At 43.1% G+C, this 20,545-nt stretch overlaps 1 protein-coding gene across 2 annotated transcripts in view; it reads right to left on the reverse strand.

Moving 5' to 3' along the window:
• The window catches only part of gabrb2b (gamma-aminobutyric acid type A receptor subunit beta2b), a gene marked incomplete at both ends in the record, with an annotated part of 76,048 nt that overhangs the window by 34,886 nt on the left and 20,617 nt on the right, over positions 1 to 20,545 (reverse strand). For both annotated transcript variants that reach the window (XM_080780859.1, XM_080780860.1), the window contains one exon: positions 5,472 to 5,692. In XM_080780859.1, the coding sequence (XP_080636985.1) occupies positions 5,472 to 5,692 (221 nt within the window). The remainder of the gene's footprint in view (positions 1 to 5,471; positions 5,693 to 20,545) is intronic.

The raw sequence follows: 20,545 nt of genomic DNA on the forward strand, positions 1-20,545 counted from the left end.
CATGCATACAAGTGACAGGATCGCTATTGGTCATCGTCACAATTACATTTTCAATTTTGACATTTAGCAGAGGCAATTATCCAGAACGACGAATGACACGTACACAATGAGAGTAAGCACAGACGTATGGACAAGGGAAAGAGTCTCACACTTTCAGTAGAGTGAAACGAGAACAATGCAGTGTCTCAAATCAACTATAGGCACCCGGTAAATATCAAACCTAGCATCTTTCTAAACATGCTTTCTTCGTATATATTCATATATCATGTATATCATATATATGTGATAGCCTATACAGTATACCAGTATGTGTTGGCACAGTATACCAACGCATACTGTATATCTGCCTAGAAAACTAGCATCTATCGAAAAAGATGACAAGAAGGGATACAAGGAGAGTGGAGTGTTGGAAGAGGCGAGTTTTTCTGACTGCAAGGCAGAGTTTAGTCTACAGTTTGGGAGCAAGGAGTCTAGGACACCGTTTCCAAACAGTGTTTCACATTTCTGAGTCACGGACCAATTTGTATGGGTCACAAATCATTATTTCCCCTACATTAAAATATATAAACTGGTATACAGTATACATTTCAAAAGATTTTTTTTTAATTTTTATATAACATTTATTTTTTATAATTAAGAAGCGAAAAATGTCGACAAGCTTTCAACGCAGCGCGGCGCGACACGCTGTGCGCTTGTAGATCGGCTATTTTCACTATGGTTTGTGTCACAGGCAAACCCTCTAAACTCTTAGTTTGTAGGACCACTGGTCTACAGGTAGCGCAGTGGTTCCCAAACCTTTTCATGTCAAGGACCCCCAAATTGACACTTACTGTATCAGCCATAAGGGTCCACATGGTACTGAACCCCCTCAAGGACCCACGTTGGGAACCATGCACTGGTCTAGGACATGTAAAGTGTTTTAACCCATTTAGACCGGGAAAACACGTCAATTTATATTCGAGCTAAATAGCATAATTTTTTTAATATTTTGGCTATTCAAAAAATATCAGATATCCATTCATAGCACGTCACCACGAACTTGTATTTAAACCATTGAAAAATCATGAAAATGTGTGCTAATCTTTGAATATATATATATATATATATATATATATATAAAAATATATCTATATACACACACACACACACACACACACACACACACACACACACACACACACACTTTTAGATGGGGGGTCACATAATTTTGGAGCTCCTTGACATGAAAAGCTTTGAGGAGCACTGATATAGAGCAACATACATTTTTTGAATCGGCCTCAGGTATTAATGTGGTACGGAAGGCTCAAACTGATCCGAGAGCAGGGGAGGGTTCTGGGGTTGCATCATGGTCTTAATGTGGTACGGAAGGCATCAAACTGATCCGAGAGCAGGGGAGGGTTCTGGGGTTGCATCATGGTCTTAATGTGGTACGGAAGGCTCAAACTGATCTGAGAGCAGGGGAGGGTTCTGGGGTTGCATCATGGTCTTAATGTGGTACGGAAGGCATCAAACTGTGGTGATGGTGATCCCACGTGATCAGTCTGGCAATGCCAAGCTAAGTCATTCTGGCTTTTCATTTGCACACATGGATTGACAGCCGGCACTGGCTCTGCCTGTCACCTGTTTGGACTCAAATGACCCAATGACGGTGTCCAGATGCCATGCTGTCGCGGTTCTATTTCAGAACAGTCCGACCAATCTACCAGTGCCTCTTTATATTCCTCTCACACGTTTATATTTGAACTTGCAATCAGTGCATATAAGATTGGCTCTGAAGCAAGTGAGGAGCACTTCAACAGATTGACAGCTCCAGTACCTGAATGGCTAATAGTGGTAGCTACTACAGTCGGTAGCAGAGGTTACATTGATGTACTAAGCCAAACTAAGGTATCATATTAACACATTGTGGGCGGGAACCCCTGTTGGTGTTAGCATTATGTTATGCTTTAGCTATTGAAAAATAGCAGATCTATACGAGCTTGTAGGTCTGCTATTTTTGAAAAATCGAAGAACCACTACATAGCTTTTTCAGAAAACGGTCAGGATGTAGAAGGCATTTTTAGAATCTGATCTCAGGTCAAAATGGGTTAACACATTCCCTCCCGTTACCATAGGCCATGTGAGTAAAAGCAAAAGAGGCGGTAGGCCTATATGGAGATTAAAACGGATTCTCGCGTCCGTGGTTTCTATTGGGTTAAAAGGTATCGCATTATTGGTATAGCCTTCAAGGGAAAAGGCTCTAATCCGACAGCCTTATAACTTTTCAGGCGTGTGCTGGGTGCAGATTCAAAATGAACATATAGAAAATGAATATAATCCGACACTCTCAGTCGAGTAGGAGTCTTTATTTAATAATGATAGTGCTCCGCTGCAGCAGCAGTCATACCAGACAGACAAACGCGTTTCGTCGCGCAGGCCTTGGCATTTTGACACCGACATTGTATTCATTATTGGTACCATTTATAGTACAGGTTACAGTTGCTTTGTTCTTTGAAGCATTTAGCAGTTGCTGTTTTTGTAGTTGGTTTATTTATTTATTTGCATTTTGTGGTGGACCTCTAGTGTGCTACAGTTTGTAGTAAAAAGGGTTTTTAGATTTTTTTTTACTTTTCATTTGTCTTTGGTTTAAAACAACAACAACAACAACAATAATAATACTCTGAGCATTTTGCTAACTACATTCTATACATGTTCTCATTGTTTTGTCATCACTGGACAATAATTAATTGACTGAGGTAATGGCATTCCACACAACTAATTTCCAATGTATTTTCAAAGCAAATGCATCTTTCACAGCAAACGCAGCTCGCACACAGATAATAATAAAATAATGTGAGAGAGACATTACATCATTGTGATACACTCAAGTATAATTGGACACTTTGCTAGATTATAGTGTGAGCTCCTTTCCCCCTTTTCAAGGATATACATGATTAAGGGCCCCAGGGGCCAATTACCATGCCTTTGTTTGGCACATAAGTCCTCAACTGGCTATAAAGTGATTGTTAGAAATGCCCTTGTTAGAAATATAGCAACTCAGTGTCTTTCTACAACAAGCTGTTGACGACTCTTGCTCTTGGCTCCGCTCCTTTTTCCCATGAAAGCCAACATTTAGCTATAGGCATTGTTGACGGTGAAAGATTAGGAAATCAGGCAGAGTACAGATTACCAGAGAGCTGTACCCTCTTGCTACATTCATGATCTTTCTTTCTACTCCTCCCCGTTCACATCTTAAATCCATTTTGCCTGCATTCTCCGAGCCTCCTTTTACAATCTATACTCAAATCAAATGCCATTATCACACACAGCTCGGCACGAGCAGCACAAATAACCTCGGACCCTCAGTACCTCTCATTTGGCCCATACGTGGGCAGAGATGATGCTGTGGTTGATATGTTGTATTAAACAATTAAGCTTTTCCTGAAACAATTGGCTAATTACTCTCCCTCGCTAATGAGGGCAGATAAAAGAGATGTTGCGCAACAGCGAGGGAGAGCCCCCGAGCAATCAGGAAACACATCATTTAGACAATTTCTAAACTTTCAAACTCATTCCTTATCAGACGTCTCTATCCCTCCCCTTCCTTTGACTCCACTATCCCAGGAACTGTTCTCCCTCTCTTTCTGTGCGTGTGTGTGTGTGTTTAATTTGACCCCCTCATAGCAGTAGTGCCAACTACAATCTACCATTATAGATATTGTGTTATGGTTTTCAATATATATTTATAGAGTTTGGGCATCAGAGGCCCATTAGAAAAATGAACTGATGAAATGCCGATGGGGACGTTCTGTGGGAAGCATGCCGTCATCAAATTGACGGGTCAAAACTAAGTGGTGATACTGTATCTGACACCTTAACCCATTCTGACCTGAGATCAGATTCATACGAAGGTTTCCACTGGACACACACTGGTCTGATGAACCCATTCTGACCTGAGATCAGATTCTAAAAAATGTCAGTCGTTCTTCGATTTTTCAAAAATAGCAGACCTACAAGCTCGTAGCGCGCCACTCGGTGGCGCGCTATGAGCTTGTAGATCTGCTATTTTTCAATAGCTAAAGCATAACATGATGCTAACACCAAAATGGGTGCCCGGTCAGAATGGGTTAATGGAATTAAATCAGTGCGGGCTAGGCTTTTTTTGTCGAATTTGTATGGTTCATGTAAACTGTAAAATATTAGAACTGAAAAGTATGACTAAAGCCCTATTAAACCTGTCCTCCCGGTTGTAATATAATCAAACTGTTTTGAGATTTGCTATACGAACGTCAGATTCCCGTATCAGTCGATTAAAAGCGATCCAACGGTTCATTCCAGTCCAGCCAAATGCACCTTCCTGACCCGTTGCTAATCAAATGGTATTTCAAACTCATTGGTTGAATCAATTGCTACTTGCTAGACATTTAACAAGTTTATGGAAAATGTGCTGTGCTCACACAGGGCACTAAAATGGCTATAGGAAGCTGAAGAAAATGACAATCATGAATAATAATAATAATAATAAAATCATTGGGCTAGCACTTTCAAAGGTGTGCCCAACTTTAACATAATTATATCTCTGCCTGACCTTAATGTCAAAACTATTCTTTGAGTCAACATGGCCTTTCTGCATTCCTGTGTCAAAGTTGTCAACATAGTAGGCAAAATGTTGCCTTTGGTGATCATCATGTGGTTGGAAAAGGTATGCAAGTACCCAAGGGGCAAAGTATTATGTAGGCTACAGTGATGTGAGCAGGCATGTATCGGTCAGAAGAAGGTTACACCATATTGTTGTTTTGTTAAAAAAAAATGGAGAAAAGAAGAAAAAACCCACCCCACCCTTCATGGATGAGGTGTTAGTACAGAAGATGACCGCTGTCGTTGTCTGAAGAAGTCAACTATTACAGTTTGAGGAAAAACAACACGCGATCTGCTCCAAAAGTACAGTGTCCTACTTGAACCAGTGACTAAGATGGACGGCGACGTCAGTCACCTCCAGTTTACATCCAACAGTGTGCTTGGATGAAGTCACGTCTTTTATGCCTTGTCTTGGTTTTATTTGGGTTCTACAAAGATTTTGTCCTGAACGTGCCCTGTGAATTTGGATGCAAGTAGGGGCCCCACACACACACACACACACACACGTCTGTAATCCCGTAACTCGATTACAGTTCGCCCCCGCCGACTTCAAATTCGACAGGCGCGCGGTGTTCCACACCCCCACAGGGAGTGCAGTGCCCGGTGTCGAGTCGAGTCGGTCGGATAGCCGGTTGGTTGTCCAGAACCAGCACAAAAGCAGCCAGCGTTTTAAACGAATGACTTTGAGACATTCACGGTGCAAAATAAGTCAAGGAGGATCAATTCATTTCTAAACAACAATGACCACTATTATCTTAAGAATTACATCATGGCATTTATTGTGTGTTCATTTCAAATGTACCCCCCCCCCCACACACACACACACACACACACACACACACACACCATCTCACCTGAGGCCATACAGTACTGTCCCATCCGGGTGTAGCCGGATCATTCGATTCTTCACCGTGACGCCGTGGACAAAGGATTTCTTGTCATTGAGGAAGTAGGTGTCGGGCACCCACAGCTGGTCAGCCACTCGGTTATCTAAGGTCAGGTTGAGGGGGATCTCGGAGTAGGACAGACGCTTGTCTCTCCAGGCTTGCTGGAAGTACATGGTCAACGTGTAGTCCTGTATAAGAGCATGGCGAGACGAGAGAGGGAGAGAGGGGGGGGGGAAGACAGAGAATGAAAGTAAGAATGAGTTACAATAACAGACATTCTTCAACTTTTCTCTCGGACTATAGACTCAATATTGGGTGAAATCAATTTAAGAGCAAACCAAACGCATTAGGCGTATGTGACAGACCGGGACAGAAAGAAAGGGTCTTTTGTCTCTAGACCAGACACTGCTTTTCATGCACAACCACAAAGAGTCCGACTGCTGAGCTGGGGGCCTTAATGAGGTTCTGAAAAGGTTCCGTTTCGGGAACAAAGTGTACTTTAGGAAATATGGGGTGAAACCAGGACTTGGGCTGCGGTCCATGGTGCCGAAATGAATGAATGGTTTATTTTGATCTTATGCCGTTAGAACATTACAAGAAGAATCATGTATTAAACTCATTTGACATGATCGAAAAGGTATAGGCTTATTAATGCCTATCCTTATTACATTGTTCAGTTATAACTAAGAGAAAATTGGAACAAAAAAACAAAAACATTAAAAAAAACCCAAAAACAAACAAACACGGGAAATGAAAGAACAGACAAGCAGAGAAGAAGAACAAACACAATTTCGAGCACAGTAATCAAACACCAAATTTCCCTACGGAGATAAAAACTAAAACAATTCAATCAATAATGATTCGGTCATTATTGATTGGCTTTAATGTTGTTTAGTCTTCCTTCCTAAATAAAGTGTTGTTTTTTTTAAGGGGTAACTATAGGTAACATTTAGCGGCTCCTATATATCATCTTTTTAAATATAAGCATAAATATTTTAGCACTCATTTCCCTCCATCAGACACAAAATAAAAGATCAATTAAGAGCAAGGGTGTAGAAGTGGGTCTTGAGCTGTGCTTTGAAAATGTCTACAGGAGGCAATAGGAGGCATATTGGTGCAAGGAGCTGCACTATACGTTAGACTGGCAATGTCTACAGGAGGCAATAGGAGGCATATTGGTGCAAGGAGCTGCACTATAAATGTCTACAGGAGGCAATAGGAGGCATATTGGTGCAAGGAGCTGCACTATAAATGTCTACAGGAGGCAATAGGAGGCATATTGGTGCAAGGGGCTGCACTATACGTTAGACTGGCTGCAAGCCTGTAGTAAAGCAGAGCTGCACGCACCGGAAATAGCCAATTTAGAAGCTCACAATGAGCTTGTAGATTGGCTATTTGGGTTTTGTGTTCCCTCATATAACAAAGTATAAATCAGGTTTAACCCATTTTTAGAATCTGATCTCAGGTCAGAATGGTTTAAACACGTTGAACCATTTCCCATGGTCGCATGTCGTCCGCCTGCAACCACAGCATACAGATAGCAGGCGTCGTTCTGACGTCCTGTGCACTCGCGTCGCATCAAGTCAGACGCAAGACAGCTCAGTTACACGTGTGTGTGTGTGTGTGTGTGTGTGTGTGTGTGTGTGTGTGTGTGTGTGCGCGCTGCGTGGCGGAGCCCCCGCTTTAACTGTGCCACGGGGCATTACATAACGTGCATGTTTCTGGAGAGAAGGGGGAAAAAAATGAAATGGAACTCGTGCGTCACAGTGTGGTCCTCCTACCTACAGTGTGAGGGAAGAAAAGCCGCAGCCTGCTGTGTGCGCTCCGGGAGCTTTCTTTAACCCATTCTGACCCGAGATCAGATTCTAAAAATGTCTTCTACATCCTGACAGTTTTCATTCTGACCTGAGATCAGATTTTTTTTTAAATCAGTCAGTCGCTCTTCGATTTTTCAAAAATAGCAGAAAAAAGGCTTCTAAATCAAAACATTTTTCTGAAAAACCTGTGTTTCTGTGTCAGTGGGGCTCAAGCTTTTTCATGTCAAGGACCACGGACCCCCATCTCAGAGTTCCAGGGACCCCCCCAGAAGCCAATATTTTAGTTAAAAATGTTCCCTCTGAAATATATATATATTCAAAGATTTGTGCCACATTTTCATGATTTTTCAAAAATAGCTAAATTATAACATAATGTTTAAAACACCAAAACGGGTTCCCACCTAAAATGGGTTAAGAGATGTCAGAGAGAGGAGAGGAGAGGAGAGGAGAGGAGAGGAGAGGAGAGGAGAGTGGCAGTATTTAGCCCTTTCCAAACCGGGGTATGAAAAATGTATTCTTGATTGATCGACGACGTTTGTCAAATATCCCTGGGCAAGAATGCCCGACAGAGAATCACAAGATGGCAGCAGAACAATCTGGTCAGAGGAAATCCCATACGAGCACTCGTCCCATGCACCTTGTGCCACGATGCCCTGGTGTTCCCTATACTTTGTTTGACACACATGTCCCTGCATTCTCTGCACTATATTTCATCAAAAACTCATTCACTGACTTTTTTTTTTAATGATATAGTACTTGGATTAAAGTGACTCTGGTGTACCAGTTCTTCCACCAACTTTCAACCAGATATTCCTAAGGCGTAAAGGAATTTAAGGAAGTAAATTACACTGGTTTGGCTTGATTACAGACTTAAAACACTTTTTTCTGAAAGGTCTGTGGAGTAAAGGAATGGAAGATTCTCTTCGGGAATCAATGCCAACACAATTAATAATATGGTTATCAACATCATAACACACATGCACACCCATAATGCATAATACCCAATAAACAAAGGTTCAACATTAAATAATTCACGAGGAATGACATGTAGTGGTAGTCACTGGTGGAAAAAGTACTCACATATTGTACCTGAAAAAAGTATCAATGCCACAAATACTATCCGTTAAAAGTACAAATTTGGTGTTCAAAGCTTACTCGAGTAAAAGTACAAAAGCAGTGGGCCCAGGCATCAAAAGTACTCAAACATACTCATCATGCAGAATGTCCCATGTATTCATGTTTTTGAGTGGTGCAACCACTCCTACAACCAGCAATGTCTGTTGGTTTACCCATGTATCTGTCTGAGCACCAGTATATGACTATTAGTACCAGTAGGGGGCGCTGTGCCAGAAACAGAGAGAGATAGTGCTGCTCTGTTGCCTGCTAATGAGAGAGTGAGAGGAGGAGGAGGGGAGGGGAGGGGGGGGGAGTGCGAAAGCAAGTGTGAATTTGGGACACAATAAAAGAGCAAAACCAGCCAGTTGACTGCTCGTCACCGACTGAAACGCAACATTGCATAACAATCCATCAAAAAAAAAGAGAGTTAAGAACTTGCTGCCTGGAGGAACTTTTTGTCACGTTTGCACATCTGCTTCCTTGTGGCGAGGCTGAACATGCAGCTGGGTCTCTGTCTGGTGGCTCACACAGTGGCGCACTGAGAACTGGAGGCTGCTGGGTTATAGAACTGGATGGAGACGGGTGAAAAAAACAGCTTTTGGAAAATTAAGCCCTTGTTTCCATGGCAAATAAATAATAATAAAGATGACTCACAGCGAGTTCGAGATGATGGCCAGTCGAGGCTACAGGATGGCAAATAATGCTTATTCAATTTCAAACCACAATGACTCTGAATACCCTCAGAGTTTTGAAAAACCTTCAGCCACCAGACAGACAAGAGACCCATGGCTGCATGTTCAGCCTCGGCACAAGGAAGCAGATGTGCAAGTCGTGACGAACGTGACAAAAAGTTCCTCGAGGCAGCAAAGTTCTTAACTCTCTTTTGTGACGGATTGTTATGCAATGTTGCGTCTCAGTCCGTGACGTGAGCAGTCAACTGGCTGGTTTTGCTCTTGTATTGTGTCCCAAATTCACACTTTTTTTGAGCAGTCCACGTCAGCACAGGCATGCGGTCGCAACGGGTTCCTATGTTTCGACCAATGACAAAGCATCTAGGAACATCTTTGTTACATACAGATTGTGGCCCCTAGATGTGTCACAGAGACTACTTTTTTTTTTGGGGGGGGGAGCGTTTTACTCATTGCTGGCTATTTGAATACCAATGAAAAGTTATTAAAATGTTGACATATTATTGCTTATAGCGGCTTTAAGTACATACAGTACAAGTAAATGTACTTGTTACTTTCTACCACTGCATGAAAACATTGTGTCCCCATTCTGGGAATGTCAGAATATAGGCAAGACATTGAACGACATTTTAGTTTTTCCAATTATTTTGTATACGTTACGTATTGTGGGCCTTGAGCCTGTAATAAAGTTCATAATAAGCAAACATTCAGCACAAACAGCAGGTCTTCAAGCATTGTGAGCTTGTAGATCGGCTCTTCCCAGCGAAGAGATGTGGTGTAGGGAAAGAAGGGAGGGGAGTCAAATGTAGACATAATAAAACCTATAGGGTTTAAAGTAAATATTTAAAGGATATCCCAGGCCCTGTGATAGATGCATGCCTCATTCCTTGTGACATACTGTACCGTAAGATACCCAATGTGATTTGGGGTTAAGGAAAGGGAACAGTGCATTCAGGGACCAGCGAAACGCCTCGTCTAACTTGTATTATTCATCAGTTTTTAATTATGATTCAGCACACGCTGACCTTTTGAGCTCGATTTGCCAAAATAAATAAATAAATGAAATTCTCGAAAGGAATTGAACAGAGCTTCCATTTACGGGAACAGATCCTTCAGCTTACTGTCCTTGGCCTGACGGGACCTACACGTAAACTCCAGCATGGTGGCCCAGTGGGATGCTGTGAAAAGTGGGCCTGAAACACCCTCGCGTGCCCTTTGCAATTAAACTAGGATTTGTACACAACCTTGACTTGAGTGCGAAAATCGGTCAAGTGACCAGTTTCCCCTTGCATAGAATTATAACATTATACCTCTCAGAGATCGAATGTGAGTGACTTAGAAGTAGTACTATTGGTTTGACAAGAGGTTCCTTTAAGCTCTTGTGAGGCTAATTGCTAATCTGCAACCACTGACACTAATGCCAGATTGCCCGGGGCACGTACAAAAAAAAAAAAGAGGGTTGCTACCCCCCCCCCCACCTATTTTCTCCCTCTCTTCTCACCAGCTGCCCAATCATGCACTGCCAGATGAGATGGAAAACTCCGGGTACAACAAGAGAACATTAATGAATTACTTGCCCATGCCGTGGGCCAATTTGGATAGGATCTTTGCATAAAAACAAGAAACATCAATAGAGGTAGCTGGGAAACGTCAGCTAAAGTATTATAGTTAATTGTTAATTGTTTAAAATTGATGACAATGTTATTTTTCAGGCAAGTAAACATGACCTTTGGGGCATTAGAATAGAGCATACTGTCCCGTACTTGGCCCGATGTGGGTTAAGTGCTTTGGAGACCATTATAGTGTCCACCAAGTTCAAATCTTTCAAAAGTCCTTATGAGAAAAGTTCTCATGAGCAAATTGACCCTCAGATCTCCTCTTAGGGGAAAGACAGACAGTCCTCTGGACACCCCCAGCACTCAGGCAGAAATCCCTCCTCTGCTCGCCCCGGGGGAGTCTCTGTACTTCCTCAATTATTTGGGTGTCCTGTGAGGACAGCAGACGTTCAGAGACATGCATAGAGTGCGAGCACTGATCTATGCAGCTATAGTGATCTGTGCAGTCAGTGGCGGAAGTAGGCCTACATGTATAGCATGTGAGCTTGTATAGATCTGCTATTTTCAAAAGATCTTTCATTTAGAAAACTGGAAGTGGGACATTCTTGCATGATGCCCTTCTACTTTTGGTACCTTTAAGTACATTTTGATGCCATTACTTTTGTACTTTTACACGAGTAAACTTTGACTACAAAATGTGTACTCGTAACGGCGAGTATTTCTATATTGTGGTATATTGATACTATAGTACAAAATGAGAGTACTTCTTCCACCACTGGCATTCCTCACTTGATCCGGTCACGCACACACATGCTGCGTCCCCGATCCTGTACCACCATCATTATCCCATTCTGACCTGAGATCAGATTCATACGAGGTTTCCACTGGACACACACTGGTCTGATTAACCCATTCTGACCTGAGATCAGATTCTAAAAATGTCAGTCGTTCTTCGAATTTTTCAAAAATAGCAGACCTACAAGCTCGTATCGCGCCACTCGGTGGCGCGATATGAGCTTGTAGATCTGCTATTTTTCAATAGCTAAAGCATAACATGATGCCAACACCAAAATGGGTGCCCGGTCAGAATGGGTTATCCACCTTGTGTTGTGCAGCCAGACAACGATGGCAAGCGGGTGTGCTTTTTGGCATGCAGGGCACGTCAACAATGTGCTCCTGGGCAGAGACACACTTGTTGTTGCCGTCTATATTCCTCTCTGTCTATTTCCTCGTCATTGAAACATGAAACGAGCCAGGGCTTTCCTTATGATGTATTAAATATCAAAGACTCCTTCTCCATCATCACCCACTCTTCATCTCGCCGCCTCACGCAGGCACGCACTGACGCATGCAGGAATTCTCTTTCGTCGTTTCAGAAAGCTCCGTCTCTCGGGCATACTTACATCACTGTAACCCATTTGTGGGAAAGAGTGTGTGTGTGTGTGTGTGTGTGTGTGTGTGCGCGCTTGTGCGTGTATTCCTGATACAGGAAATGTTTTGTTGACAAGTTCTGGACCAGTTGGACACTAAATTGGTCTCCCCATGTGATTTTACTGCAGTCCATGCAATCGTCCCTAAAAGTATGTGACGCATGTGCGTGCGTGTGCACGGTCAACCCGGCATCCCAATTCTGGCGACATTTATCTAATCTTTGAAGATGTAAAAGGAATTCATAAAATAAAAATAAAAATAGAGATAATTGCAGAACTAACTAGCTCAATGTTGTGAGCTTGTAGATCAGTGTTTTTCCAGCAATTAAATATATAGGAGCAATATGTGCATGCTGTACATCAGCTGTGTGTGTTGTTTTTCCAACAATTATATAGGGGCAATATGTGCATGCCGTACGTGCACAGAGTGTGTCGTTGCGTGCAGCCTGTGTCCAGGTGAGTGCAGGTGGTTGGACACATCTGTCTCCGAGTGATCCAGAAAACAGGAGCTGTCAGGCACAGGGCGATTGCACCATCTCTCCCCCCTCTGTTACGAAACGGCTCGCAATGTGGAACAGCCAAGGGTTGGATAACAACCATTGTAACAGTCGCCGTTACATCACATCCCAGCACTAGTTTCCTGCTAACGAGCTTCATTACAGTGGCGGATGCGGGCCATCGGCTGTCCCGAATCGTGCGCCAGTTCCTTCACACGGCGAGAGTTCAAATGTCTTTTTCTCCTCCCCGAGGTGCCCTCAAGTGGCTGTCAAAACTTTCTTGCCGAGACCACGCGCAGCCGAGCCGAGATGAGAAACACAAGCACCTTGTGTGACGTGCGTGTGGAAACGAGGCACGCTTGTTATGCCTGGCGCGCGTATACCTGCAATTGTTAACTCTGAGGAGTTATTGTCGGGAAGGGGGGCACACACACACACACCCCGGTTTGCCTTGCCGGGTGCAGAGGCCTGCCGAGGTGCCACTGTGGCCAATTTGCTGCGAGTGCACGGTGGAACAGGCAAGCGCCTGAAAGACCCCCGCTATAGCTCTCCATTCCGCTCTCCCTCCCTCCCTCCTCCTCCTCCTCTTCTGTGTGGGAGGATGAGGCTGTAAATCAGCGGAATAACTGCGATGGCCCCTGTGCATGCGTAAGTGTGAGGGAGGATGTCATAACAGCAGTCATAATGAGCATCAGAGCGAGAGAGAAAGAGAGAGAGAGAGCCGAGCTGCCAAGGAGAGCACAACACACGGCATTCATTACATTCTTACACCCACACTGAAAGCTATTTAGTGGCCGTGCATGGATCTTCTTGATAACTCACTTCCTATGCCTCAACACGCTCCATACCACTGACACGAAGGGCCTTCTTTTAACCACATGAACCCTAAGGTCCCCGTTCTGTAGACTTTGCATCTTTGTTCAGCTGCAACAGGATACATATACGAATGGGTGCCTATTGACCATTGACATTCAACCTCGTCACTTTTTTAAGTCCAAGGAAGGCCACTCCCTCTCAAAAGGCCGTCCACACCTAGAACGATTACTAATAACGCTAATGCTACGAGCATCCATTCCACACCGATGAACGACAGCACTCCGTAAACACCGGTAATGAGTTCAATGTGACGGCCTGCACATTTTCCTCATTTTGATTGGCTGTCAGTGTTTCTATCATCGAAAGATCAAAGATAGCGTCCACTGCCATCGTTTTTAAAACAAGTTATAGTTATTGGTCTCGGTGACAGCCACTTCACTCTCTTTGATGCGATACGTTCTTGGGTTACCCTTCAAACCCCTATGGACCAGGCTAACATCAATTGCCATGATAGGGGAAAGGCACAATAGACATTGCTCATGGCACTCTAAAATACAGCCGTCAGAAACACCACAGCATCACTCATGCAAACTGACAAACTTTGAAGTAATGAGAGGCAATCAGACTTTCATTATCTGTCTGCTTGTTAAGATCAAATCACACACACACACACACACACACACACACACACACACACACACACTTTACAGTCTTGTTTTCATACAATATCTCTTCGAATGCACAAACTGACTTCAGAAAACCTTGATAACTCCCACATCATGTAATTGTATTTTCCGAGAAATGTTCTTGTGCGGTTCACATTTGAGGCCCCAAGTCACACGTTATATTTCATTTCATATCACATCACTTAAGCTACTGCAGATGCACTTTATCATGGACATGATAAGCAGCAGTCTCATTTGTGATTCTGCTAGTGAACTATTCCATTAGCAACTTTTTCATATTGAATCAAAGTTCACTCGTTATTTAATCAGCGCTGTACCGATGTTTCAAGGTTGTACTTTGTTACATCTTGTGTACACTACAGGTACTGTACATAAGAGTACAACTATAGACACTCTTCTACAATGAGGCTTCATGCGTACATAGATTCACTGAGTTAAATTGACAAGGTTTCACATGCAGTCATTTGTTTGTGAAGTCTCCAGTCTTAAAGCTGCATTATAAAAACCTTATTTCTATTTATTGCACGGATGGCTTGATTCCGATTGTCAATCACTGAATTCAGTGGTGTGTTATTTTTGAATAATGACCGCAGAACTCAACAACAGACAGCTGTCTAATGAAATACTCGGAACACCTGCTCATATCAATCTGCGTGGCTTTATTTTTGCCGTATCCAACTTGGCATAAAGAAACACAGGATCGATATCATCACAGCTATGAACATTGCTTACAAGAATTTTTTTTTAAATGTTTTTTCTTAGAGATAGACAATGCAGTAGCCTATCCAAATTTATCAACACTTTGTAAAGTTGCTCACTGTAAAATGATCTATATTGTGTGTGCATAATATGCATTTGCTTGTATTAATGTAAGGCATTTGCAGTATTCGAAAATGTAGATGCATTGTAGAATATTTGTTTTATTGTTAACATAATTGAATTGTAATTGAATCAAATTGCGGGTTCAGTGAAGATTCACACCTCAAGTATTGCAGAACCAGAGCATCAATAGTTTTTAATCATCTTCTAATACTGTATTACACTAAAATCACATATATATATAAAAATCAGTGCAGGGAACAGGACTCAGAGACACTGTGGTAACACATGCTGCCTCCTACAGTCCCCTCAACCTGCCACATCTTCACCACCTGCACATAATATAATGAAATGTGTTAATTAGTCAAGTCTGAAAATAAAACCATGCAGTGACATCTCTCACGCAATAATTACTCTCCATAATCTCAATAATATGCAGAGCAACTTCACCGTAGCAAAACTTAGGATGCACTTTGTTCAGCTATCAACTTTCAAATGACATCCTGGGATGGGGATACCACCAATTTCCGTGATCATTTTGCCCAGGTGAGAAACAATGAGTCAGAATCGATGTTTAAGAGTCCCAATTAGCCGTTCTCTTGAATCTATGGGCTGGACGGGGCCCAGCATTAAGGCCTTACATTTGCACAGAGAGTCTGATGTGATTTTGTATTGGTCAGTTGATCCGTTTTAAAACCCATTCTGGGCGGGAACCCCTGGTGTTACCGGTATGTTATGCATTATGTTATGTTGTAGCCTGTTGAAGTATGCTTAGCTATTGAAAAATAGCAGATCTACAAGCTCATAGCGCCCTCCCTCTTAACGTTTTTATCCCACGATTCTGTAACCCATTTTCTCACCCAGTGCCAAATGCCAACGCCGCCCTAAACTGTAATCCTAGGTGCTATACTCTCCCTATTCTGCCAACCTGGGCCATTCAATAAGCTGAAAAGCAACGTGACCCAAAAGAGATTGCAATAGTAATCGTTCAAGGTTTTTATGATCCATTCCTTATAGGGCCATCCAAATAACATTAAAATTGATTATTATGACACCATGGCTGGTAATCCAGCCTGGCAGTGTGCCGCAGGTTCGACTCCCGATCACAATGGCCTTCACTGCATGTCAAATCATAGATTGACTGGCCTATTCCTTCAATGCATGAGTGAGCAAGCAGGCCACTTCTCATCACCTGACAGACATGGTATAACTGGCAATTGGCATAACTTGAACATTGTAAAAAGTTGGTACGTACATGCCAACAGAGTATCATCTATTCTGCAGGATATCTTGCAAGCACGAGTGGCATAAGGCAAACATGACATGTGTGATAAATAATTAAATATTCATCAGGTCTCGTCTTGACTGAGCTCAACACATTTGAAGCCCTCCACCCATGGCTGTCAATGTGTGCTGCGCTGTTTTGGTAACAAACTTTGCCTGACAACTGATGGAAACGTGGAGAGAAATGGAAACAATATAGCCACGGGAGGAAGCAGAAGAACACTCTTCTAATCATTCATTCATGCATGCATACCACAGTGGATAAAATGGCAAATTGTCATGCAGCAACAAAGCATGTAACAAAAGTTGCAAGAATTGGTAGGTTGCCATTATAGATCACCAGCTGGGCCCACCTGGTCCACTGTCCACGCACAGAGGACCAGCTGGGCCCAAGGTGCCACCTGGTCCACTGTCCACGCACAGACTAAAGGTTTTGTGCTGAACACAGGAAAATAAAAACTATTTCAATATGCTTTCCCGTTTTGTTGTTGTCGTTTTCAGATGGCCAAGCAAATTGCAATATTGGTCAGGTTTGTCATATTGTGTCAGGTTCGCCCAACATTTCAGATGCTCACTTTGTCACTTTGTTCTCTGGGCAGCCACTGGAATAGCAAAACCTTGACTTGAACCTATACTGTATGCAGTCACAGCACACAATGGCTTTCCTGAATGACTGCTATAGTCCTGTCCGCCAGCGAAGGAGCTTAGGTGGATCTTTCAGAAAAGAGGCGGTGATTGAAAGGACAATGACAGACTAACAGTGGATCAAGGCCGGGTGCTCCAGAAAAGGCATACGTTTACCGTCCATACTAAAAGGAAAAGCCTAGTGAGCTCAGGGCATTACAAAATGTATAAACATGAGAGAGAGAGTGTCCTTAAAGAGATATTCTGTCTTTGTGTTACTTTTTACAAAGTAACAGTGGCTATACCAGTATACAGCATAGAAAACATCAAAAGTAATGATAATAACAATGACAGCAACAACAAACTATAAACATATGCTATTGTATGTTACCCTGTACTGTAGTGTGTTCTCACACACACACACACACACACACACACACACACACACACACACACACACACACACGTTTCTGTTGGACAGTAGAGATCGATTACAGAGCATCTCATGCCACTTCTTTGCGACTTGAAAGCAAGATGAAAATATACAGATAAAACACAAACAACTTTAATTGAGTTCATGTATGTGACCAAACTGGTATCCCAAGGCCAAGTTAGAGAAACACATTCCGGGGTGAGCGTGAACTGTTCAAACCAACACTAAGATTGCAGCGGTAGAATGTGGCAGGTTAATTTCGAAGTATCGCGATCCCCGAGGCGCTGGATGGATTCTGAAGGGGCACGCCGAGAGATTGGATTTGAATATAGCATCTGTGTTATGTATACATGCGACGTTAACTTTGGTTGGAAAGGTGAGAAACGTTTAACGTGGCATTTTCACAGCTGTAAGCAGGTCACGATTTCTATTTAAAATGAGAGCGTGGTGCGATTGAAGCTTTCAGAGAAGCACGGGGGAACGGGACAAACTGCATGTCTCTTTAAATGATTTCTATAGTGCACCGACCTTGAGGAGTGACAGTGAATCCTAAAGCAGTGTCCACCATTTGCTCACTCGGTCTTTCTCTTCCTCGCTGTGCCTGTTGTTTTTTTTGTCTCCACTTCCTCTTACCTTTCTCTCTCACAAACTCTGAAAATGACACGGGGTCGCTCTCTCTCTCTCTCTCTCTCTGAAATTAGTGAATAAGGAAAGTGATCCCCTCTGCTACTGTGTACAGTATATGTACCTATTGGACTCTATCATGTGTCCGTGTGTGTGCGTGCGTGCATGTGTGTCCGTCCGTCCGTGCGTGGCATGATACCTAACAGTGTGAGCTTGTTGCTGTTCTTTTGAGTAACTAGAAGGGTGTGTCTCTAAAACAACAACAAAAATAATCTGACTACTATATCTGATGCCCCTTCAGACCATTTGCTTTGTTTACAACATGGCAACGGTGACGGAGTGCAATAGAGGACACTCTTGCTTGTTTACTTTATCTTTACCCCCCCACACACACACACTCTCTCTAGCGAGTCTCCCCAATGAAGGTGAATCAAATTTAGGAAGGCACTCTTTTTTAGCTCCCAAAGGCAGAAGTCCATAGTCTGCCAGTTGGCAGCTGTGCAGTTAACTGACTACACGCAATTTATTAGAGTCGAGTGGAGCATCTTGCAGTCCCTTTCTCAGTCCCCGGAGAGGAGAGGAGAGTGGGTAGAGATGGAGAGAAAGGAAGATCGAGAAGAGGGGGTCATCTGTCCAAGGATACAGGGAGTGTCCATTTCACCTCTTGCATGTTGTGCGAGGGTGTTCCACTTAATGCTCCTCTGATCCACAGTTTGATGTTGTCGTTACCGTTTGTCTGTGCGTGTACTGCAAGTCATTGTGAGACTTTGTCTACTGGGCTGTATGTGTGAGCACGTGTGGGTGTGTGTTTCTAAAGACTATTCTGCCAGGCCTCTGCCTCCCGCTGCTGCCAACACACAAACACACACACACACACACACACACACACACGGTGGAAAGTGAGTCCCTCGCCTCATGCATTATGGAGGACGGGAGAAGTGAGGAACTAGCTGATTGCTATTCTGACAGCGTACCGAGAAGCACAAGCTACATCTCCACGTTGTCAACACTGAAACGGCACCATATATAGACATGTGTGGATCGATGCCAGGTTAGTGTGTGTAGAAAATAAGTTATCAACAAGACAAAGAAGCATCTTAACCTACAAAATCTGGTGCGTGTATGTATGTGCATGTGTGACATACAGTCGTGTTTGTTTGTGGTGTACATGCATGTGTGTGTGTGTGTGTGTGTGTGTAGTCCAGATTTGATGGCCCACATTCATCCTTGAGCAAGGACACCTGAGAAGAAGCAATATCCTTTCTCAGTTGGAGTGACCTATAATAGACACAGGGGTGCTTTAGGGAGGTGTGATTGCGGCGGTGTGTGTGTGTGTGTGTGTGTGTGTGTGTGTGTGTGGTGGTTGCATGTGGCAAAGACGTACAAGGATAATGCTGGAGCCGTGTTATTGTAAGAAGTGATTCAATCCATCTTGCTTCTAGCGCGCCTTTCAGCATGACACACTACTGGTCAGTAGCAAACGGAAAGTGCAAGCATAGATACGGACAAGAGGGCATTTACACAGCTATATGCAGCCTAAGAGTCACTCTTCCAAACAAAGATGAAAAGCAAATCTATTATATTGGACATGGGCAGCATGTATAATAAAATAAAATGTACTACCAGCCTACAGTACGTGTCAGTATGTACAACTACTGTTAGGAGTCGTTATGATGACACTTCCAAACCTCTCCCCCCACGGCACGCTGGATAAAACACCTACATACCAGGCCTGACACACTGGGTACACAAATACTCTCATGCTGCCATACTTTCCCGTGTGAAGTGAAAGCACACAGCATGCTGGGTGGGGATAGAGCTGTGCACAAGTGGAACACGGTGACTAAATGGGTCAATCTTCCGTTTAAAAGGGGAGAGAGTGGTCACATGTCACTGAACAATCAGATGGAGGTTTTGTCCACGGTTGCTCTCAGGGCTTTGTTCCGGCCCTATAACGAGGCTTTATAACTGCCTCACTCCATTCCGTTCCACCAAACCTCACATGTTGTGGAGTTTGTAGATGAGCATACTCATAAGCCTGTTCCGACATCACTACACTCCATATTTGGAGCATGCCTGACACAGAACTCCATATAGGAATAAAGGGACGCAGAGAGACAGATACAAAAATCTCCATATATGGGCAAAAAAGACGGACGGAACAGGTACTCTGCACAAAAGCCTCATTTGGCATGCCTGACAAAGAACTCCATATATGGGCAGAAAAGGGACACATGCATATCCTGTTGTCCAGAACCAGCACAAAAGCCTCTGCCCGGGCTCTGGACCTGATATCTCCATTTATGGATCTGGCCTGTTCCGACATCACAACATGGACACCGCTCTAGTATCATATATAAATGCACCATGTCTCTGTACGTCTGAAATACACATGACTTAAACCTTCACTCCACCGACTTCAAAAATCGACACACCCCCACAGGGAGTGGTGCAGTGCCATTTTAAAGTGTGTGCAAAGTTACACCAGACACAAAGTGAATATTATATTTTTTGCCACATATACAAAGTCTTTTCATGAAAAGATGCAAATAGAAACAGGCCAACAGAAATGACACAATGACACATCGTTAGCCAAAACATGATCAGAGAGTCGATTTGGATGGAGGAAATAAAAATAATCTGCATCGTG

Source organism: Protomyctophum bolini, assembly GCF_963924005.1.
Source record: "Protomyctophum bolini genome assembly, chromosome: 13".
Lineage (NCBI taxonomy): Eukaryota > Metazoa > Chordata > Actinopteri > Myctophiformes > Myctophidae > Protomyctophum > Protomyctophum bolini.